Here is a 24,986-nt window from a genome sequence, read left to right as displayed (position 1 = left end):
AATAAGTTGAATTTATGTCATACAATTTTTTTTTGTGCTAATCACAAATATCAAAATAATACTGTTTGAGATATTATTTGATACTAAATATCATATAATTAAGCAAATGAAGATGGAAGACTAGAAAAATAATCAATCCAAAACCCATCAACAATTAGCCCAAACAATCCATTAAAGATCCTACGGCTATTAGAAGGCAATAATTCTAAACTACAATTCCACCTTCCTCAAATGTGTGTGTGTGTTTTTTTTTTAATTAGAAGAGAGGCATTAAAGACTGAGATTACAAGTAAGATCAAACCCGTGACCTTCCACTTGTATAAAAGGTTTTTGGCCCCACAAATGCCTTTTAGTGATCATCTGAATCAGCAGACTTTCTTGCCAAAAACAAAAACATTGGCGTAAAGGTCTCTTTCCTGAAATAATCAGTCATATATATAATTAATTTCCTCAGGGTTTTTAATTAAAGGTACATTCTACTGTCAAATTATCAGAAAATACATGACTAGTAGGAAAGATAAAGTTGGGTAATGCATATACAATTTTTTTCAATTTTCTAAGAGGGTTTTTAATTTGCTCGAGAAGTAAACTTATGCTTCTGCATATATCTAAAATTAAAAATAGATGAAAGGAATAAGACTTGCTTTCCACCTTGAACTAGTCCATTTGTAACCCTCTCTATAAAATCTTGAACCTTGTCACTTCCTTTGCTAGCCAGTCCAACAAGCTCAAGAGCCTTAACCTACAATTTGAGACCGGTCAACGATACAGATAAACTAAAAATTTGAATTTTCAGTTGAAACTATATATATTACTTGAAATATAAATAAAAATAGCCTTGGTATTCAGTAGCCTTACCATGTTTCTTTTGAAAAGTCCAACAATATTTCTACTCAGAGAGTAATTACTTTTGTCCATAGGAAAATACCAAGGAATAGGAGAGTCCCCTGCTGCATTTTTGCTCCATATGACCTTTGCATGTAAGATAAATAAATAAATAAAAAGTTACTTCGGTTGTTTATCTCTAAAAGCTCAAATAACGAAATCAATAATAAAAGGTTTAACCAATGAAGGTTAGTCTAATTGATAAGATTATAATCCACAACCCATAAATATGTGATCTCTCATTATTAATACGAGGATCTTGCTGAGGAGAAATATTTAAATATCTTTACAAGTGTTGTTTAAATTTAGAGAAATGTCGTAGTTTTGATGAATCCTATGGTTCAAGTCAATTAAACTTTTAATTACCAATTAAAAAAAACTAGTGAAAGATTAAGAGATTGAAACCTCAAAACCTGCTTGCTTCAAAGCTTCAAGAACCTTTGTTGTCGATCTGATGTCAACTAGGCCACCACCAAGCAAAAGTTCATCCTGTATCAATCAACGTGATGTATAGAATTACAACTCGAGGTGAGGCTTTCAAGAGGAGACATTTTTAGAGAAATTTTTATTGGGTGTTTGATTTAGACTATTTTAAGTGATTTTGTGCTATACAAGCTAAATAGTTTTATCTTGTAAGGTATAAAACTGACTTTTTTGAGGGGACGTCAAAGATTTATAAATAAAGATCCAGTTTGGTACAAAATATTAAAAATGGAATATAGGAATTGGAATTATGATTGAAAAAATTTATTAGAAAAAAAATTTAGTATAAGAGATTGTTTGTTATATGGAATTGAACAAACCCATGTATGTGGAATGGTATTCCCTAATCCCACGTCTATGGATTTGTCTAATCCTAAGTAACAAGTAAATACTCACACTAAATACTCTTTTAATGATTTTTCTCAATTTCAATTTCAATCTCTATTTCTCATTTTTAATATTTTGTATCAAACTGGATCAAAAATATAAGTAGATAGGCCAAATAAAAATGGTAGTATGATAATGTCAATTTAAATTGTTTCAATGCCTTTATATTGGTATATATATAACTTTATCTTTTGATGCTCTGGGTTAGTAGGATCAAAGGAAGTAGTCATGCTGGATTCGTATGCAGCAAAACATTGACCAGGCTTCAACACTCTATGAATCTCTTTATAGTATTCATGGTCATGAACAAATCAGAAATAAGTGTTAGACCAAGGAGGAAAAAAACTATAGAGTTGGTCCTTACAGTATGAGCATCTGTAAGCGCTTAGTAAAAAAAAAAACCATAGACATTGACATAAATGAAACTGCATCACAAAAATCTAAAAATGTCCAGACCTATTTATAAGAAACAAATGATGATTGTGATTTCTTATAAAAAGACTCGAAAGAAACATGAAGGTGAGTCTCGACATAGTATGCCTCTGTCCTTCTTTAGACCCTATTTGATGGGAGCCTTGTGCATTCAGCTACCCTTATTAAAGGCTTTTGAAGGTAATCCCGCGGGGTTAGGTCAGCTGGCTGGGGCTATCCTAGCTTAACCACGGATCTCGGGTTCGAGACGTGGGAATGCAGCACTCCAAGGGGCCAGGGGGTGCCGTCTGAAAGGATCCTTGCAAGCCCCCGAATCCGGATTAGTCTGGGGTCGTTGTCACGGTTGAAAGATGGCTATTATCCTGGGATACCGGATGAAAGGATCCTTGCAAGCCCCCGAATCCGGATTAGTCTGGGGTCGTTGTCACGGCTGAAAGATGCCTATTATCCTGAGATACTGAATGAAAAGATCCTTGCAAGCCCCCGAATCCGGATTAGTCTCGGGTCGTTGTCACGGCTGAAAAATGCCTATTATCCTGGGATACCGGATGGAGTAATCCAAAAAAAAAAAAAAAGGCTTTTGAAGGTACCATGACAAGGGAGAAAAAGTTCTGGACACTCTTGTTCCCTTACTAGTCACAGAATAGAGAGAGAGAGAGAGAGTAAAAAGGTCACGTACAGCATCTGGTGCATGAACTGTAGCTTCAATTGCATAGACAGCATCAGAAGTATTGTCAGGAAATGGTATGTTCATGAAGTCACCCTCCACAAAAAAATTAATAATCAGAGCAGTGAAAGTCTATCATGAATGATCAGAGCAGAACAATATCATGCAGAATCAGAATCGAGCCCATTTGTTCTGAAAAAAGTAGACAGACAACACTTGAAAAACCGAAGAAGCAAAACACATTAACCTGCACAAAGTTGCAAATCTTGTCCGTGCCGTGTAAGCGATTAAGTTCCTGTAAGCCAAAAAAGCAAAATGGTTTTAAATGGACAAAACCTGCTTGATTACTTCAAAAACTTCGTTGCAGATAAATATGCTCAAACCAGTGTATCAATGATTAGGGAAGGAAACAGTATGAAACACTCTGCAAGAGAACCAGATTAATTTAATGATCAACTAAAAATGCCGAAGTTGTTGTGTCAATCAAATTACCATAAGACACATACCTTTGCTCTGCTTATTTGGTACTCATTACTGTTCAACCCTGTTACTGATGTCTTGCTGCAAACACACCAATACATATATTTATAAAATCTTTTAGGAGATTGATCCGGGATTTCAAAACTTTTTTTATGGGAAATTTTCCTGGCTAAAAATTTCAAGTCTGGCTGTGTTCACCTGAAACGAGAGATTTCTATTGCTGGTCCCCCAATTCCACATCCAACATCTAAAACCTAAAATCGAACCAAACAAGGAAAAAAAGACTCATGAATTTTAATTTCTTAAACAAAAACATTACTACCTCGAGTGCTTAATATAAGAGTTAGTTTAACTTTTAATTTGGTCTCAAATATAATGTCCCAATTCACTTTGTCTCTCATGTTTATTCCTTTTTTTAAAATAATCCTTATAATAATTACACACGTTAAATATTTCATCAAATGGTAGTTCTAACTAATACGCATTATTATTAAGGGTATTCTAGAAAAGATAACACGTAGTATTTATTATAAACTAACTCAACAAAATTTTTTTAATCTACTCAAATTAGTCAAATAGCTCTTATAAGCATTAAGGACCGAATATAATAAGCAGTGTTATTAATTTGCTGTGTTAGGTTGAAGATGATACGAGAAACCTTTTGTCCAGGCTTGAAGCCAAGCTGGAGAGCAATGAAGTGCTCATGTCGCTTTATGCTCTCTCTAAATGTTTCCCCTTTCCATCTAAAGTCATTACAACCAAATTGGTCGATAAAGCATAAGACTCATCAAAAAGTAGCAAAAATTGTTGTACTATATTTTTTCCAAGTGTAGAAATCAATTAATTAATTAAATGAGGGAATTAATTAGTGGATAGTATGTACCTTGATGCAAAATGTAAGGATTCTCCCCAGCGAGATTCATAACTGCGAGTGACCACATCATAGTATGTATTTGACTGAAAATGGATATGTCATTATGTGTGTGCGTGTGTTGTTTTCACATTTAACCATTCGTTCAAAAATGCGATTTACATATAGGGAAAATGATATATCATCGAAAAGAATCCCTAGGATATTACACCATAATTATTTTTTCTGAAGAAACAAATATGCAAGTTTTTATAATTTTATTTTAATTAGATTTCAGTAGTTTTTTAATCATGTCTTTATAGTTTTACCTAATTTTAATTAGATCTTTATGCTTTTTCTTTTCTTTTCTGTGAATCACCTCAAAGTTTGTAGACCTGAGTAAAAGTTAGATAAAATTATAAGAATTTGAGAAAAAGAAAAGCAAACTACAATGGTAAATTATGATGACCTAATAAAAAGAAGGAAAAAAAAATAAAAATCTGATTAAAAATCAAGTAAAGCTATAAGGATTTGTAGATTGATTTTTCTAATTTTTTTTTTTAATTAAGAATATTCTCCTATTGGTACTATTTCAGTTGATGATCAAAAAAGCAACTTCCCTTCATGAAATGTAACTGACTTTTAAATGGTTTTGCTTCACATGAAATAAATATATAAGAAGAATTTTGCGTATAAGATTTTTTTTCTTTTTCCAAAAAGTGATTATGTAATTTCAAGAACATCAAGCTCATCCAAATATTAAACACAAATAAGTTGGAACTATATATAGGTTCATTGCTAGAAAAACAAGAACTTTGATTACTTAGCCTGAGTGTCTCTCGCCTTATCATAGTAGTTAGACTTCCTCTCTTCTTCTTCTTCTTCTTTGCCTTCAGAACTGCAACCATGCTTCTGATACCTAAATCAAACATCTTATCATCCAATAGTGTGAACAACATCAACAACCAAAAATACCAAATCATTCTGCGCTTATCACTATGTTATAAGTCATTAATTTGTTTGATGTTAGCCAAAAGGACCATCTGAATGACTCAGTAGTCCAAGTTTGAAGTTATTTGCAAGTAAAAACTTATTCGTATGTTATAAAAATATCCACCAGATTCAGCACCAGATAAGCTTCATCACTTATCATTCAAATCAACATAATACATATCCATTCATGAAACTTTTTTTTTTTCCTGTTTAAACATTAAGAAAGCTGAAAGTAGAATCCAGAGGTAAAGAAAAAACAGAGATTTATACTCCTCAACAGTAGACACAACTTCATCAGCTTTGGACATTTCTGACTAGAGTTCAGCTGAAACTTGCAAAGACCAAACAAGAAGCATCAAAATCATCGATTATATGTAAATAAATTGAAGAGGATAAGATAGTTTACGAGGAGTATGCATGGTTTATCTTACATGGAAAGAACAATGTGTGGATCTGGTGGTGGAAAGGTAGAGAGAGAATGAGAGTAGAACAAAAGAGAAGAACAGAAAGAAGAGCATAAAAGAGGGAAAGAGAAAGCAGCTTAGTGGTCTTTTTGTTGCTTGGTGGTATGAAAATTAAATTTCTTCTCAGTAATCTTAGGGGTTTAATCCCGCTTATAACTTTAATCGGTTAATATTCTTTAATTAAATAAAAAAAAAAGAAAGGCAGAAGGGATCAGAGAAGATGGAGTAGTTGTATCAATTATATTATCATTAATCATCGATTGATTTATATGATCAAAATCTCGTATCAGCGAATTGGTTGGTCTAATGCGTCTTTTTTTTTTTGAAAAAAAGAATAATATATTAACAAATAAACAAAATGTTAAAAAAAATATTGTATAGGATTCCTGAATTATGCCAGGGAAGGGTGGGAAACAACTTAAAAAGATTAAAGCAATGGATTCGGAATCTGTCAAGAAGTGATCTGCCTGGAAATAAATTTTCTTTTTATAACAAAACTATAAATATAAGATATTTCCCAATTAATTTACACGCATTCATTAAAACTAATTAAAAATTTGAAAGTTGCCATAAAATTTAAATAATGTTTAATATTATCTTTATTAATTATATTAATTCTCATGTCACATTAATTTTCATTTTCTTTCCCCACTCTTATTGTAACATCCTATTTTAGAAACTTCCATTATACACGTTTCTTTTTCTTCTAGTTGTTGAATTCTGTTTTTGTGATTTCAAGTTGATAAAACTTGATCCTGTTTTAATATAATATTACCTCCGATTCTATTCCGATTTTATTTATAAGACCTTATTTGTAGACTTTAAATAAAATCTTATAATCAAGACCGGAAATAGTATTTGAAAAATGAGATTCATATGAATCACAATAACAAAGAGAAGTTATAATAAATTATACAGACAATCATTTATAGTAACCATGTTGAAATGTGTATTCCACACAGGAATACTCATAATAATCATAACTGCGTTTAAAGTTTAAACCATGACACCTATAATTTATTAAGGAAAAATCTGGAAATACAAAATGGTAAATTTTTTAGCCTCCTTCGGCTCTCTTCCTTCTCATCTCCTTCTTGTACAATCAATCGCCACACCCCCTCATGCGACAAATAATATTGATTTTGTTATGAAATTAACCAACAATGAAAGTAGATTGGAAAAGAGAAGTAGACAAGAAAATAAGAGAATGATATTGTATTCCTTCATTTGCTTCACTTGCATCACAATACAATAGCATGCCTTATTTATAGGCATAGTTTTACACATAAGTTACATTTGTACTTAAATAATAGATAGTGGATAATAAACCACATGAATATGAGTGGGGGGAGTTACAAGATTAAAGGCATAGTGGAAAGGTAATGGAGTAGTGAAAGATTAATGCCTAGTGGGAGTTGATGAAGTTGAAGAGGAAAAGGAAGAGATGGACATCCACATTTGATCATATTCATAACACTCCCCCTTGGATGTCTATTATATAAGGATGTGCCTCATTAAAAAACTTCAACTAGGAAAAACCCTGTGGGATAAAAACCTAGTAGAAGAAAAAGAGTACACATTCACTAATACACTATTTGATGCTGCCTCATTAAAAACCTTGCTAGGAAAACCCAGTGGGAAAAAACCATAGACAAGGGAAAAAGAGTACAGCGTGTATTAACTCCCCCTCTTGATAACATCAATTGATATCGTTGAGTCTATGACATCTGATATCATGAACAAACTTTTTAAATATTGTAATAGGAAGTGACTTGGTGAACAAATCTGCAAGATTTTTATTTGAATGAATTTGCTGGATATATATTTTACCATCTTTTGGATATTGTGAGATAAATACTCCATTTGGAATTACCAGCATGTGAATCAGAAAAGAATCTAAAATTCTATTCCAATGTCTTTGGTGAAGAACTATATCTTACCAGTAAGTTAACAGCAAATGATATGTGATGTCATGCATGACTGATAAGATATGATATGGTACTTCTGGACCTATAATTTGGTACTTCCAGACCAAGTAGTTCTTCATCACCTTCTCAAAATATATAAGGTTCTTTATTCACCTCCACAAATCTCACGACCATCAAAGTATATAATGGATGTGATTTATCCATATAAAAACACTTTAAGGCCTTTCTTGTATCAATTATTTGATACACAAAAATCTTCATTTCTCAAGTATTCAATTTGCAATTTGAGGCAAAACTTTGTTCTTTCCAAGGCCTTCATTTCAAATTCTTTCTTTAAGCAATCCATAGCTTTTGTAAGCTCTCCAGGAGTTCCAATAATATTTATATCATCAGTATAAACAATTATAAAAAACTCACTTTCAGATCTTTTCACAAAAATGTATGGGCAAATTGGATCATTTTGATATCATTTCTTCAACCGATATTTACTTAGTCAGTTATATCACATACTGATTGCTTGTGGCAACTTATTTAACTTAATCATTGTTCTCAAGAACTTAAATTGTATGCTTCTGGTAAGTGAAATTCTTTAGGGAATTTCATATATTTTGATTCAAAACTATAAAATGGATCATACATACTGAAATTATTTTAATCTTCATAATATTTTATATACTGAAAAATTTTCTTATATATGCTCCTGGCATATTTTTGAATCCTTCAAGGATTATCATGTAAATTTTACTATTTAATGATCCTCATCTATGGGTCATCTAGCAGGCATACTTCATAATGCTGGACTATTCAAATATGTAAAATTATATCCACCACAAAGTAATATGTCTCATCATAATCATTTGTGAAAATCTATATTTTCACATAAATGTCTATATATTCTATAGAAACTTTATATGTGTTGGGACTACAGGCCCATTTTCACATATCGAAATAACATTTTCATCACATCTTTTCCCTTTTTCTTTTCTTCTTGGCCAAATTTATATCTACTTTGTATGATAGATCTATACGTCAGATCCTCTTTTTATCATGTGATATTCTTATGAAAATCATTGTCGACAACTTTACCTTTTCGGTTCCATTTTTTCTTTTGTGACATAACTTGTTGAAATCTCTTTCTTCCTTTTCAGGTACCTGAACCTCTTCTAGGGTTTTACAATCAGTTATGTCTTAACTCTTCTAGAGTACATGCCTCCTCAATACAACTTCTAAGTTGTATGCTCTTCTTTATTCAAGATATATATATTGGAACCGATTAACCTCTCATGCTTCTGGCATGTCTTAATATTCAAAATAATTGGAGCATTTTCAGCTGGAATAAGAGATTTAAAAAATTTTATTCAGGTCAGTAAAATACTTTGTAGCATTTCATGAATGCAATTTTGATGAACTTCTGGTCCATACTGATATATTTGAGGATCTATATTTGATAGTAATAATGCATTCCATGCTTTCTTTTTTCCAGTTATTCAATTTCTCCCCCTTATGTTAGGAAAACTTCATCGAATAACAATCGACTAATTATGCAGTATAAATCTCCTAAATCCATTTGCTTCTTTTAGGAACATTGTTTTGTTCCATTTAGAGACAAACAAGAAGAAGGAGGTTCTTACCCAACATATGTCCCAACTTTCTTTTAATATCCATCTATGTGCATTGTGGTGGATTGGTAGGAATAAATATTGCACATCTCAATTTTTTTTTTAGGAGAATTTTGTTGCCTTGATGTCTATAAGTGCTGCACTCTATTAAATCAAATATGCCAACACTAAAATGAAAAAATTTGTTCTCATAAATATTGATCAAGCTATTCACGGAGGCATTAACAAATGATTTTGCTAGATCAATTTGTTAAGCAGGCTTTTCAACATTAAAAGCCTGATATATAAATTCACTAACATCTTTAAAATCAAGTTTTGGGAATCACATAGTCTGGAAATATTTATCTAAATAATCTTGCAAACTTCAAGTTGCAAATTAATTTCAATCACATATCTTACCATTTTATATAGATGCATCTATCAAATATTGAATACTTGTATGGCTTATGTGCTTCTAAATGGGCCCATATATATTTCCAGAAATGTAGTGATTCATTCAAAAACAAAACATAACTAGTGATATTTTATAATCAATTTTCTTTGAGAACAAGCAGCACATACGAATTCTTAAAAATGTTGGCTATTCGGAAGAATCTTCTGGTTCTTCAATGGATATCAATACATAATCTTCAATAATTATATAGTTTAAAATGATCAAACAAGTCATGTCAACAATAAATCTAATTGTATCAGTAAACTTCTGGTTTACTGTATCATGTTTCATTACCAACAATAAATTTTTTGATATAATATATGATTGATGATATCTATTTATGAAAAATATATCCAATATCAACTCATACTTGTATTCCAACAGTCTCCTCTTAAGATTGAGTTATTCAAACATGATTCTTTTATTCATATATTTCACAAACAGTTATGAGCATATGATGGGTCAAGGTCAATAACCTATCTCTTGCTTGGAAGTCCAAGTACTTCATAATTCATATATACTTTGTTTACTCATAAAAAAACAGCATTAGTTCTTTTAGAACTATATTAATACTATTGTATCTAGTTCTTTAGGAACTATATAATTTAAGAAGAATATGAAAGAAAACTCTGTTTCAATATATCATTAACATAATAACAAATAATTATGAGTATCATAAATTTAACTTGCAAGACACATAGAGAACACACAAAAATGATAATGAACATTTAAAATGAACTTTTAAAAGTAAAGTACTTAACGTTCAAAACTTTTCAATATTGATCAGCGTACTATAGACATTTAAAATATTCAAAACTAATATTGAATCAGATCATATAAATAAGATATAAATAAACAAAATATAACTAGTAACCTTTGGGTCTATTTGATCTATTTATATCACACACTTATCAATATCACAATATCAAATTCTTATAACAATTTGTTTATCACAAATCATGATAAATTTAAAGACCGGTAGAAATTAAACATTATACATATAGCCTTCTAGGCATATACTTGTATGTTTTCTATTTTTATATATACTTTGGATATCTATCTTTCTTCAACTTACTGTCTTCAGGCATTAAAATTAGCTTTGATATTTTCATAATATCACATGGTCTTTTTGATTCCACAACCATTTTTCTTTAACATTTGCTTTTCAATGAACTAATACATATTTGTCTATATGACTTCTGGTCATATTATAACAGTTGTTCATAATTTTATCATATTGATCATAAGGCTATTACTAATTATGCTGTTATGATTCAATAGTCAAGCCCCAAGATTATTGCCCTTTTAGTTATCAGTTCCACTGATACAATGTGATCATACTCTTTATCACTCTTATAGATATATTTCTTGCTTTCAATAGCACACCATCATTTTTCTCAGATATTAGTCTTCCAGACTATAACAAAATTTTCAGAATTACGAAGTTCTTTTGTATCATGAGTTTTTAACAATCAATCTTCAGGACTTTGATATACATTATCAAATTGTAACAGTCTTGTCATGCCATCTGTTGCTACCATAAGATGGTCTTTTATCAAATAATCATCAAAACGTGATGTGGCTTCTGGCCATCTAATCACAAAATCAAGAATATAATGGCTATTAGCCATTCGTTTATATGTTTAACATTTTACTTTCTAAGATAACAATTAACTAATATCAAAGGTGATAATCATATATAGTAATTTTATAGATAAACATAAACCTCATAGCAAATCAAGAAATATAAAGATAGTAGGATCATGAAAATGTAAGAAAAATAAGAAATAAAAATAAAAATATTCATATCTCAATATGATGAATAAAATATTCGGTTGCCAATGAATCAATATGGTTAAGATGCAAAACCATCATTTCCTCTAAATAAATTGGAGAAATCTTACCAAACTGTTCGGATCAAACTATCTTCATTCAACGAACAAAACATTCACGTGTATAATCTAGAAGCCATAAACTCAGATAGTAGAGTCTCGTGCTGATAACGTGTTATGAAATTAACCAACAATGAAAGTAGATTGGAAAAGAGAAGTAGACAAGAAAATAAGAGAATGATATTGTATTCCTTCACTTGCTTCACTTGCATCACAATACAATAGCATGCCTTATTTATAGGCATAGTTTTACACATAAGTTACATTTGTACTTAAATAATAGATAGTGGATAATAAACCACATGAATATGAGTGGGGAGAGTTACAAGATTAAAGGCATAGTGGAAAGGTAATAGAGTAGTGAAAGATTAATGCCTAGTGGGAGTTGATGAAGTTGAAGAGGAAAAGGAAGAGATAGACATCCACATTTGATCATATTCATAACAGATTTATACTTCCAGATTTCATTTATTGCTTCAATATTTCCCATACACTGCCCTCTCATTAGTTGCGTCCGATTTCAGTGCTCATCGTATTGATAAGTGTTATGCTCCTCATGGTTGCCGTGAGATATGTATTGCTTAAATACAATTTCAACTACTCATGTGTAAAATTTTCAACTAACAATTTTGAATTAAAAAAAAACTATTTTTTTTTTGAAAAATTGATAGTTAAAAGATTATTTTCATTTTAGAATTTTTACACATTTAAATATTTTTTAAGAAATAAAAACTAAAATTCAATCTCAGCTATTCAAATTAATAGAAACACTCATTCCCTCATAGAACACAAAACTATAATGATCATTCTTTCTGTCCATCACTTGTCTCAATGTAGTAAAACCTAATCCTTTCCTTGGCACAATTGTGAGCTTGGAAGCACATGGAGGTGACACCTAAGGCTTATTTGCCTCTTCCTTTTAGGAATCCTTTTATTAATCATTAGACTCAACTTCCCTTAATTCCTTGTCCAACTATTTGGACCCACGCAATGAGTTTTTGCCTTCTCGGAAGCGCCTTTTTTTTTTTTTTGATATAGCTGTGTTGATTTTATGGGTTAGTTCGTCGGCCGTCCAATAAAGTGCGGCTAATTATTGTTATGCCTGCAACAAACGAATTAGGAAGCAAACAACAGAGGTTGTGTCTAATGAAAAAAATTAATTTTTTACAACGTGACAAATTAAATTTAAAATTTTTATTGAGAAAAATATTTATATTTAGTATCTGACGGCATTTTGAATAGGATTGCTTCTAATAAAAAGATTATAGAAAAAAAAAAGGTATTAGAATCCATTTGTCTATTTGGAGAAGATAAAAAGCAAATAAACTAATTCGGATTTAAGACCATATATGAGAATTTAAAATGCTGATATGGCGTGGCAGCCAATATCGCCTTGCCATGTCACTAGGTTGATGTGAAAGTATATTACTGCAACACATTAGTAGCATTGCTGTAGATATTACTACCTTTGATCCTTAATATAAGAGTTAATTTGACTTTTAATGTAGTCCTAAATATAAGACCATAATACACTTTGTTTCTAATATTTATCCATTTTTTAATGTAGTTCTTGTAGTAGTTACACATGTTAAATATTCAATCAAATGATAGATTTAACTAATATATGATTAGTAAGGATATTTTAAAAAAAAAACAACACCTAATTATTACAAATAACTAACTTAAAAAACTTTCTTAATCTATTTAAATTAGTCAACTAACTTTTATATTAAGAACCGGAGATAGCATTATTTTTTGAATTAAAAGAAGAGATGTTAAGAAGATTATGAATATTCTCAAAAAATTCTATACAAATATTTGTTAATTACAACATGTTAAAATATGTCTTATTTACTAATCTGCCACTCATTATAATAAATTCTTACTTTATTTAGATATTATGATTGTTGCATAAATCCTATTCTAATATGATTAAAATCATGCCACTTGCATCACATGATAAAAAAAAAATTTAAAGGTATATATTTTTCAAAGTTTTTTAAACCAATGTTTGAGTTTAAAGACAACTAAATGAATAGTTTTAAGAAATATTTTCAAAAATATTAAAATTATTAAATTAATCAAATTTATATATTTTAAAAGTATCTTTAAATGCATATTTTTCATGATATAATTTGATTAATTACAAATTAAAAAGAGAAAGTGGGGTGGACTGGTAAGAGATGGAAAGAGCAACGGTGGCGGGAATAAGATGCGGTTTGACTGACGCGCGCCAGCAAGAAGTTCCTCGACGCGCCAGACTCGTCGCGTTTGAAATTGGGGAATTGGAAAATTGAAAAATCCTATTACAGCATTACATCGCTCCATCTCGGTGATAGCTGTGCGTGGTATCAGCCGCCTTTGACAGTGAGTTCCTTTCTTTTTCTCGAATCTTTCTTAACTCATGAAAAATTGATTGAAGAATTGGTGAAGAGGGGGAATTCATGAATTTGATTGTTTGCTTGGTTAATGGGAAAATTTAGACAATTTGTTTTCGGATTCAATTGAAGTAAAATTTTGTTTATGTAATTTGCAAGGTCAATACGATTGGCTGTGGTTTTCTACTCTTTCTCTTTTACTGATAGGTTTTGGCTAGTTATTCTTTTCTTTGGATTGGTTCTGTCCGACTATTGTTTATTTCTTTCGCAGCTCTTAGAATATTGAACTAGGAGTTTTGGGATCAACATTTCATGCATTGCATTCTTAGAGAAATGAACCAAGTTTTAGCTGAGACTGAGTCCATTTACCTGACTTTGGGAACCATTTTAGGTTAAAGCATTGCCTTCCTGGATTATGCGCCACTCATTGACGATGTTGCTATAATGCGTGGCTGCTTTTAGCTAGGAAACTGCTTATTGTTTGCTATCAGTATAATTTGAAGCAGGAATAGTTCATCATTATCATCACTATCACTACCAGAGTGCTAAAATCATACTAATTGGGTTGCAAAAGCTTGCGGCCCTGCATCCTTTGCCCTTGAAACATGTGGTATCTGTTTTTCTGGTGTTCATTCCATAGAAATCAACATTTTCATTTTAGTGCACCTTTTCTCGCAGAAAGTTTATTCATTTTTGTGCAGAAATTGCTGGCATGGCATAAATGTATAATGATGTTGTTTTTCATTATAGAAAATCTATTCCAGCCGGTGAAGCAGAGCCAATATCAAAATCTTATCTGAAACCGTATTGTGGGTGCATGATGGACAGTGATAACGAGTTTACATTTTGTCAGGTAAGATAAATACTTTTTCTAGGCAGCATAATTATACATATATCATTTTCTTTTGTGTTTTGAAATGTATTATTCGGATATACACTTTGCCATGCAAATTTGCTTGATTTTGTAACCTTGCCTTGCATATTTCTTTCTAAATTTGATTGATGTTATGATTATATAGGTCAGTTCCCCTGTTAATCAGGATGGCCATGAAACCAATAAGCTTGCTTCAGATGTGGGTGCTATTACCCTAAAAGAAGAATCCTCCATTACAAGTGGGAGTCATGGTGAGAATAGTGGTGCCCTACGGATGAATGGGTTACCAGATAATTCCGACTCTAAGAAGCAGGCTTCAGTTGGTTCTTTGTCTTACAGTGTAATTGACACAACACCATCAAATCAGGGACAGGAATTGAATACAAAAGCCGTATCAAGTGATGCTGAGAATTCACTTCAGAAGTCATCAAAACAAAGAAAGCCAATGGAAAAGCCAAAATCTCGGGTCAAAGTTCCTTTTGAGAAGGGCTATAGCCAAATGGACTGGCTAAAGCTTACTCGAACACATCCTGACCTTGCAGGTTCTCTTATTGAAAATTTTGTAATGCAATTATTCATTTAGTTGTTTTGGAAAGGTTCTGAAAATTAGTTAGTGCCTTGTTAGAGAATAATTTCAAAGAAACATCTATAATTGTCCATTATAGTTGAAACTATCCCCATATTTTACTCTCACTATTTTCATTTTGTTGACACCCCATGTTCTGTCTCTTCAACTACTTAGACACCAATTTAACTAAGTACGTGATGTCAATGGGTTGGAAGAAAACTAACTGCTACAGGCATTATAACATTTAGTATTTCCATGACTTGACTCCAATTTTGGGTTTTCAAAGTGTTTGTTTTAAATATTCACTCAGTTTCTTGTGATGAGACTGGAGGGTTAAGCGAGAAAGCCTGTTAATTATTCCCAAACATTTTTTTTGTTTAATTTATTGCCTACTTAAGTGCTTGTGTGGCTACAATTCCTTACTAGAATTCCTTCTGTCTGTCCAAAGAAGATTGATTAAGCTACATGTGCCTTTTGCTTGAGCGGGCAGGAACACCTGTATTCCTAATCCTTCATTTTATATGACATTTCGAAGATGTTATTGACCAACAGCTTATATGTATAATAATATAATTCGCCTAAAAGTTTTTAGGTACCAGCCCACCACTCAATTCTGTTCTGATAAATGAATTCTCTGCAAGTCTTGACAGAGTTTTGGAAGCAATGTTTTAATCTAAGCCTTCTGATTCCAGGTTTGAAGGGACAATCAAACAGGAGACTTATTTCTATGGATGAAGTTAGACAACACCAAACAGAAGGGCAAATGTGGACCGTTTTAAAAGGGCGTGTTTACAATATATTCCCATATATGAAGTTTCATCCTGGTGGTATGCTTATTAGCTCAATTTGCAAGTTTTGGGTTATGTTTTTTGAATTCTTATTACTAAGTTCATGAAAATGAACTCTTCTCAAGAAGAGTTAGTTTTATTTACTTGAGAAAAAAGATTATATTAACAAAAATTTATCTCTCAGGTGTTGATATGCTGATGAAGGCAGTTGGAAAAGATTGTACCTCTCTCTTCAGTATCCTTTTTGCAGTTTTTTCAATGTGAAGTAATTCAAGATTGAGCAGTATTATTATGAATCTATGTTTATATCATTTTGGTGGATTGCTGAGTCAAATTTTAAGCTTCCTCTGTAACCATCATCTAATCTTGATAAATGCTTCTTGCTTGCCAGAGACATAGAATAGCATGCTGAAAATTTTACTCCTGAGTTTAATCAACATATTACTTTGCAATTTTATTTTTTTGAGGAATTCGAGTTTGGGAAGCATAATTGTATTAAATAATCCAAAATCATGTGCAGCTGGAGCAAGCACGGCTTTGAGAGACAGACTTAAGTGCTTCGGGGAATCTGGCTCCATCTAGTATCTTGATTATTCCCATCTTTCTGTTCATGCATATTCCATGTATGAAAGCCTGTAATTGAAGTCACAAGTAAACTGGGCTTGCTCATCTTTTCATGATTACCTTCTCTTGATACTTTTATATCGTGCACTGTTTCTGCTCTTTAATGACTGCTCACCTCTTTATCCTTAATCATTTAATCCAGATAAATATCATGCTTGGGTTAATGCAGAATTCTTATTGGAGAAATGCCTTGTGGGTACTTTAGATGATAGTCAGTGAAGAAAGGAGAGTTGTGTACTAATAATGAATCGTCACATTTCATGAAATAGGATATATAAACTTGCCTTGGCTCCATTGTACGTCTTTATATACAACGAGGAATAAATTTTTCACTTGCTTATTTTTATAGAATCCCTACGGGAATCTTTTGTACAATTACAGACGAGCACTGTTAAGTTGTAAACTGGGATATTCTATTGGCATTTAATATGTGATTGTTGAATCTGTTCAGTTTAAAGAACTTGTAACATTCTGGTATTGATGAATTTATACCACTAATTCTGCAAGTTGAAGTTGTTGCTCCGCCTCTGTTAAGCCGTTCAGAATATGTTTGACTCCTTGACATATTTGATTACATGTTAGACCCAAAAAAAAAAAAAGCACTTGAGAATTTCAGCCCAAAGACAAATTGTAATGTGAAAAGCTTGCAAAATGCCTTTTATATTCCTTAAATGAGGTCTCAGGGAAAGACGATCATTACCAGTGAGTCGTAATGACAAGAGAATAGTTGTCATCTATTATTCTGTAACTTGTTATTGCCGGTTGTTCTGTTATTACTGGAGTTTTTAATAATTATGTTCCTTATTTGGAACTTCATTACAATTTCTCCTATGCTTAAAGTTTATTTTTGCCCTAAATGTTTATTTTGTGTCAATTTCATCATATATGTTAGCTGACCTGTAAAATACATGGCCTTGCAAATTCAACCACCCTGGTTGGTCCATTTAGGAATGCTACGAACAACGAGTTCTAGTTAGGAAGCAAGTCTCAACCAGGTTAGGTTAGGAATTGAAGAATTGAACTAATGGCATTCACCTTTTACTGGGGTGATCACGTTAGGTTGTTTAATAATTATGGAGGTGTGGTATGCACATAAGCATCTTCTAATAATTGTTTGGAGATGTATACATCTAATTCTGTTCATGTAATTGAATACTGAATAGCTGTTAGGAGGATATTAAGAGCTTTTGCAAATGTGCAAGACAAAGTTGACCCTGGCTTCAAACTTTCGGCGTGAAAAACTAGTTTTGTCTTTGAAATTTTTATAGCTTGTGGCTCTTTCAGATAGATAATGTTTTGGCCGTTGATGCTGGCAAGTTATAACCTAAATTTCGAAAGGCATGACCTTGCATGCGTTGAATTTTGTAGTTTAAGGGCATTTGTTGGATTGAGGATAATGGAGAAAAAGGTTTTATTTGGAGTTTTTTTTTTGTTTTAATTCAAATCATACCGTAACCAAACACCCCCCCCCCCAAAAAAAGAAAAAAGGGGAAAAATTCGTCAATTTAAACATACTGATTTTAATCTACAGCTATGAAAATACCATAAATTACAAGGACAGTTGAGACAACGAAGATGGAGACATCGCCTTTACAAGCACTTAGAAAGCTAAGGGCATGTTGGCATCATTGTCCAGTGATCCAAACTAACCTCTCAGCTGAAAAGCAAAAACCAAAAAAAATTAAAAGAACGAGATTTTGATTTTGAAATGCCAAAACCGTCTTAAGATTGTACGCTTTCCGTTCTTGATATAGAATCTAATTGGTAAGTTAATTTTTGTTCTAAATATAAGATCTATGTTTTATATTTATAATTTTTTTTAAATTACCCTTATCGATATTTTCTCAACCATAATCAAATAAGTAAGGGAGGGAGGATATTAAGAAAGATGATTATGGTGTTTTAAGAAAAACATGTCATATTTCTTATAATTAACTAACTTATCTAATTTTTTAATTTAATCAAATTAGTTAAAAAGATCTTATATTAAGTACCAGAGGAGTATCATAAATAGGTGGTTAAATCATTATTGAAGTTAAAGGAGAAAATACTACTGTCACTCTTCGATATAAGAATTCATTGAAACGTTGAATTTGATTTTGAACATACAATACACATGATTAAAGATAATGGTTTGAGAAAGTCAACATATATTTATTACAAATAAGCAGTTTGACTATTTTTTTTTCTCTCCCAACTAGTTATCTAGTTTTTATATTAAAAACAGGATATCCAAATAGTTTAAGATATCTGATTATTGAAACTTTCTTGAAAAAAAGAAGAAGAAAAAAACTAAACAGACCACGATTGCTCTGGAAGAAGTTCAGTGCTTGTTTGGCATCACTTATAAGCAGCTTATAAGCAGCTTATTTTCACTATAAGCCCGATTGGAAAATTTTGACTGTTTGGTTGGGTTTTTTTGCAATCGGGCTTCTGTATAAAAAGCTGCAATAAGCTATAAGCTAAAATTAATAGCTTATGACTTATAGCTTATGACTTATGACTTTTGAAATATGGATAGAGAAAAAGTTAAGAAATTTATTACCTCATTTGGTTCTTATTATAAGCCATAAATAACTAATTTGTAGATAATAAAAAATCAATTAAAATTAGTTGAAAGTAATAAATAAGTTAGAAGTATACTTTTATTTTTAAATATGCTCCTAAAAATATACTTTTATTTTTTCACGTTTCACTTTATATGTAAAATATTTTTTATGACTTCTTCATATTAAATTATTTTAATTTCATTATATTATGTGAAATCATTTTTTAATTATGTTTTGTTATTTATTAAAACTCATATCTATTTTGGTCATTTTACAACCAAACTTACTTTTACTCAATCATAATCCAAATAACCTTTTACCAATCTCACTTTTACAAGCTAACTTTTCTGAACTCCAATCCAAACACAATTCAACTTATACAATTTAACTTTTATCTAATTTCACTTTTTCATAAGTTACTTTTTTAATAAATTACTTTTTCAATCGCTGATCTAAACGGACCCTTCAGTGTACGACACATTGTCACGAATCAGGATTCTCAAACTCATTCATGTTGTCTTGCTTATTTCCTGCCTCGTAACATGCTAGAACTGCATCCACCTGTGACTGTCTGGTCCAAAAAATCTGGTCTTGTCCCCACTTGAGTTTACAGATAACTTTGTATTGATCCAATCTTATCTCTTCATAACAAAATATCCCCTTTCCAAGCATCTACTCCTATAAGTTCACATGGGCAATCCCGCTAGTTCTATAATGTTCTGTACCATTTTTTCCTCTCAATTCTTGTTAGATTTTCTCATGTTTATGAATCCGGACAAAGCCATGTTGCTCACCTCTGATGAACGGTACAACTTTCTATAGATTTTATATTATTACTCATTAATTAAACCCATTTTCCTTCATTAATCTCATGTGCCATACTAGGCAAGAAACGTCACAGAAGAGACAAATCTTGGCAGATCCCAATGCTTCATCAAGCACATGATTGGTTACAGGGTTGCATTTACAGAGAGGTCTCTTGCTTCGTTAGCTGAGTAATGCAGGCATGTCGGGAACTGCATGATTGAATTGAAGATAAGTGGGACCACTGTCTCCATGCTTCTTTCTTCTTGATATTTAAAAGGAGTTGGGGATAAAACTCAATTGGAATCTACTGCCTTCTACTTAATACAAGAGCTAGATAATAAATTTGAGAAAATTAAAAAAATTAGTTAAGCTAGGTAACATTAACAAATATGTGTTGATGTTCCTAATTTTTTTTTTTTAATCATATGTATTGAGACTATCCTCTAATGGGAACCTTTATAATCAATAGAGATATTTTAAAGAAAAGATTATAAATTTGAAAGACAAAGTAAATTAAGATCTTATATTTAAAATCAAATCTAATTTTCAACTAACTTATATATTGAGAACAAAAAGTAGTATTATATAAAATCTCTAACAGGTCATACTCTTCATAAATTAAGAATAATATAGCTCATTTCGACGCGCAAGATTTATGCCCATTTCTGTTAAAAGTTGTTTAAAGAAACTATCGATTTGTTAGCAACACTAAGCTTGTTCTTTGAGGGTGAGCATAGAACAGAGGTAAAGGTTGTTGCCATGTTACTTAGACATCACGGATTTAAATCTTGAAAACAAACCCTTCGTTTTCAAGGCTAAAACCGTGTGTATCTATTACTGCATAAACCCCACATGATAGAAACCTCATGCACTAGTTACTAAAAAAAAAAAAACTGAGCTTGCCCTTTGAAGTTTCTTGGGGAAGTACATTGTTGATCTCATGACTAATCAAATAAGTGTGATTTTAATCTAGATTTTAATTGAGTCAATTGTCATATTAAAGTCGAACCTAACAAGTAGGGGTGAAAATCAAAATCTAGATCATATAAATCAAACAACAATTTCAATTGGCAAACAAAAAAAAAAAAAGGGAAAAAACCACTTGACATGATCCTTTTGTGTATAGAAGCTCACACGCACATGATATAGCCGGTTATATTTTAGGAGCTTACAAGTGTCTTATGTCGTATATAGTGAGCCGTATAATATAATAGGGAAAACCATATTGAAGGTACCTATACTTTCTCTTCATTTTTAATTTGGTACCTATGTGTTTTTTTCCCTTTAATTAAACATTTAATTTTATCTTTTTAGCAACATTAGCTCTTATAACTTTGTTCTATTGATATTTTTAGTCTCTACATAAGGATTAATGATGTTAATAGAGGAAAAATAAAGATTTAGTTAAGAACAAAAAACACATAGGTACCAAATTGAAAATTGAAAAAAAGTATAGGTACTTCCAATATGGTTTTTCTTAATATAATATATTGGAAAACTTGCAAAAGATCATTAACAAGTCAATTACTTGTTATTTGAGAAAAGCAGAGAAACCGTTCAAAAACCGACAACAAAGCCACGTGTTGCATGGGTTATTTTGTGCGTATCTTAGTAATCTAATTCTTTAATTTAACCAAGGATAAGTCATCCATGTGAGGACAAGATATTCGCAAAAAAAAAAAAAGGTAAATAAAATAATATTGACCTTAAGAAATTGACCTGTCTTGAATTTGAATCCAATGCATCGTGCCTAACCACATGTCACATGCCTTTCTAGCCAACCCTTTTAGTTAGAATTAAAATAAGTAAATTTTTTTAAGTAATTAATTACTGGGTTCGGTCTTTGAGATTAGAATATATAAATCTTGTTATGTAATTAATTAGTTGGGATCAGTCTTTGAGGAACACTGTTTTGATCCCCTGTTCGTGTAAAGAATAAGAGAATGACAAATGATGTAAATCAAACACTTGATGAGTAGTGACTTGTCAGTCTCTTGATAAATAATTATAACCAGAGGACAATAAGTTTCATGATAAGCAATTATACAACCTTGAGTTTAAGTAACTGTTTGAAAATTTCCAATCACATAGTATTACTATAATTGATGAACTCAACTTCAAGCAACAGGGGACACCATAACTTGATCAAGGACAGGGCCACAAAGGGATCCGAAGTCATCAATTCTGGTATGGTAGTAGGAACTGTAGAATGTGATCCTGGTTCTGGGTTCAATTGCTTTGAATCTAAAACTTGCAGTCTTGAAGCCTCCCTTCCCTACAGATTGGTAAGGAACTTTAAGGGTATCTTTCGCGGCAAAAGCTTCGACCATCATTGATCCGTGGCAGCCATTTTTGGCGTCTCCAACGGCGAAAGAGAGGTTGTAGACTTTGTTTGGAACTGTTCTGAGAATCTGAGCAATGGCACTTTCCCTGCCTGCAACAAGCTCCACTGCCCCATGTCCAAATGGGATATTGAAGTGCCATGAGTCAATGAATTTCACAGCTTTGAGTGATTCAATGATCCAAGCAGGAAGTGGAGACAAGAAATCTTGCTGCTTGGGAGGGAGAAGAACGCCATTGGTAGAGTTGAATATGGGGAATGGACCTTCCTCAAAGCCTGAGTTTTTCACCAAATTGCCTGCAAAACACCAAAGATGACAGTTTTAAACACAACTGGTCAAGCAAAACAGAAATCCCAGAGGAATTTAATGTCTCAAACACATTTTTAAAGCTAAAAAAACTTCATCCATGCGGCTGGCTATGGTACAGATTTGATTTCCAACTGAGAGATTATTAGATTAACTCAGTCTATAAAAGATAGGTAGATTAAAACTAATCATAACAAGACAGGTAAGCAAGTCAAGCATAAAATCCAACTCAAAAAGCATCATTGACATGTCTATCTGTCTCTTCAAAATTAGATTGAACTACTCATATTTCATAAACTAGATCCTCCTAAGAATGTTTCTCTGTAACTACTCTATTTATGTTGACTAGAGTGGGTCCCTACATTTGCATAAAACCTAAAATGAGCCCCACTGTCCACTGACTTAAATTGATATATCGATATAAGCGCAAGGACAAACGTGGGAAGTATTTGCAAATATGTAACAATGTGAATAGCATGTGAGAGATACGACTGTGGAAATAAATAATCTAAACAGCCCGACCTGAAAGTTTAATGTGCTAGAAAGATCTATGTAGACATGTATTTATCAAAACAAGAAACCGAAAATGACTCAAATTAGCTGCTGAAATCCAATTATGTTGCAATACTATAAAAGAAGTTCACAGTTGCCCACAGATCAGAAGCATGTAGATAGGTTTCATTACCTCTGATAGGTCTTGGTGGGTAGAATTCTCTGATAGCAATGGCATCCAAGAGTGGTCCACAGGCAGGGTCTTCTTGGACTCCAGGGTTGTGGAATGTGACCTTGGCGATGTTTGAAGTGGCCATGAAACCCCAAGCAATAACATCACCATTGAGACTGTAAAGTGTCTGCAGAGGCACATCCCCACTATGTGGAGGTACTGAGATTCTCAAGATCTCATCTTGAGCACAAGTCCTTGAGGCTCCCAGAATTAGGGCATATAATTGACCTGGCTTGACCTTGATGGTCTGAGAAATTGAAGCATCATTGCCAAGTCTCACAGCATGAATTCCATGAGTCACAGGGAAGAACATCCCTCCAGATTGTGGTCCCCCAGTGACATATTCGACCAGACCAGTGATCTCCCATTTTGGCAAGGCATACTTCCCCACTAGTTTTGTTTTCCGGAGGTTTTTGGGGTCTGGCTTCTCTTCAAAGTTTCCATTTTCAAGATAAGCTGCCAGTAGAAGAAAAAGTTTCAGATTCAGAGTAACAAAAAATTTATAAGCTTCACCAGAAAGAGTAGAGTAACAGTACAAATCTCATAGACACACTTCACAACTGCATCAGCTTGAGTTCAGACACTAGACATACTCAGGAAGTGAGAATGAGGGTAGATATAGCAGAAAAGCGGAATATATTTGAAGCCAAGAAAGTGCATTAAGTTCAAATCAAGCACAGTCTACCTTTTTCTCAGCATAGCGGACAGGGTTGAAAGGTTTTTTCTTTTTGCACAAATGGAATGATTCTAAGGTTACCCATAAAGAGCGTAGCAGAAGTAAGCCATAGACACATTTCAACAATGATTACAGAGTCCAACAAAATCCATAACTACATCTTGAGCCTGGACACTACACTGTTTACACTCTAAGTAAGAATGAGAGAGCATAGAGCGGAAAAACGGAAAAGATTTGAAAGTTTAGACATGGCAACATCAGAATGAAAGCAAATGTAGTTTAAGCTGAACTGGTAAATAAAAATGCGTCAAGTGTTTCACATTTTTTCCCCAGAACATTACCTTCTGCAACTCTGGGTTGAACTGCAGCAAGAGCTGAAGCAGCAAGAAGCAAAGTCAAGCAGAGCACGAATGTGGCTGTGACTCCCATTTGCACTACCAAAGTGCTCAAATGTGAGGCTAAAAGGTACACGGAAGAAAGGGGTTTTGGTGTTGGATGATGGAGAAGGAAAGAGTGAAGCTTTACTGTGTTTTATAGAGGGGAGGAAAGGGGGATTTCGAACAAGACTAGTATCAATCACGTTAAACAGCCCACATGGACAGAACTTTCTTTCAGTTTTCTAACCGGGTTTTTCTCCATAATTCATGGTATCTTTGAAAAATCATTTTTGTGCTTTCCAGGTTACATTTTGAAAGGATGGGACTTTTTGGTTCTTTCCCTTTTTTGATCTTCCCTTATTATGAATCAATTTTTTAATATTTTCTTGGTAGGATGGTTTGAACTTTAATGTCGGTGCATTCAGATGGCCTCAAGTTCGCTTGGTGCAGTGCCTTGGGA

At 32.4% G+C, this 24,986-nt stretch overlaps 3 protein-coding genes across 4 annotated transcripts; 1 reads left to right on the top strand and 2 right to left on the bottom strand.

Moving 5' to 3' along the window:
• Positions 1–3,251: 3,251 nt before the first annotated feature.
• On the bottom strand, positions 3,252–5,485 carry LOC114733090 (cycloartenol-C-24-methyltransferase-like). The gene is made up of 7 exons (XM_028920495.1): positions 5,436–5,485; positions 5,028–5,103; positions 4,218–4,291; positions 3,993–4,077; positions 3,533–3,588; positions 3,361–3,415; positions 3,252–3,278 (listed from the first exon to the last, which is right to left on the bottom strand). The coding sequence occupies exons 1-7, from the start codon at positions 5,483–5,485 to the stop codon at positions 3,252–3,254; spliced, it is 423 nt and encodes a 140-aa protein (XP_028776328.1).
• Positions 5,486–13,780: 8,295 nt separating this feature from the next.
• Positions 13,781–17,202, top strand: LOC114733069 (cytochrome b5 domain-containing protein RLF). Of its 2 annotated transcripts, none has more exons than XM_028920477.1 (6): positions 13,781–13,880; positions 14,642–14,744; positions 14,911–15,307; positions 16,026–16,160; positions 16,306–16,341; positions 16,642–16,819. In XM_028920477.1, the coding sequence occupies exons 2-6, from the start codon at positions 14,709–14,711 to the stop codon at positions 16,701–16,703; spliced, it is 666 nt and encodes a 221-aa protein (XP_028776310.1). In that variant the 5' UTR covers positions 13,781–13,880; positions 14,642–14,708; the 3' UTR covers positions 16,704–16,819. The 2 variants fall into 2 exon arrangements, with proteins under 2 accessions (XP_028776310.1, XP_028776309.1); XM_028920476.1 differs by lacking the exon at positions 16,642–16,819 and adding an exon at positions 16,888–17,202 and having other exon boundaries at positions 13,782–13,880; positions 16,306–16,356.
• A 4,850-nt stretch (positions 17,203–22,052) lies between these two features.
• LOC114733053 (uncharacterized) lies at positions 22,053–24,638 on the bottom strand. Its single transcript, XM_028920463.1, has 3 exons — positions 24,491–24,638; positions 23,435–23,929; positions 22,053–22,739 (listed from the first exon to the last, which is right to left on the bottom strand). The coding sequence occupies exons 1-3, from the start codon at positions 24,576–24,578 to the stop codon at positions 22,219–22,221; spliced, it is 1,104 nt and encodes a 367-aa protein (XP_028776296.1). The 5' UTR covers positions 24,579–24,638; the 3' UTR covers positions 22,053–22,218.
• Between the last annotated feature and the right edge of the window lie 348 nt (positions 24,639–24,986).

The sequence above is a fragment of the Neltuma alba genome, unplaced genomic scaffold, assembly GCF_004799145.2.
Source record: "Neltuma alba isolate B1F8T4 unplaced genomic scaffold, ASM479914v2 tig00012964_pilon, whole genome shotgun sequence".
Taxonomy (NCBI): Eukaryota; Viridiplantae; Streptophyta; class Magnoliopsida; order Fabales; family Fabaceae; genus Neltuma; species Neltuma alba.
Note: the sequence above shows the minus strand (reverse complement) of the source record. Positions and strands in the feature narration are given on the sequence as shown.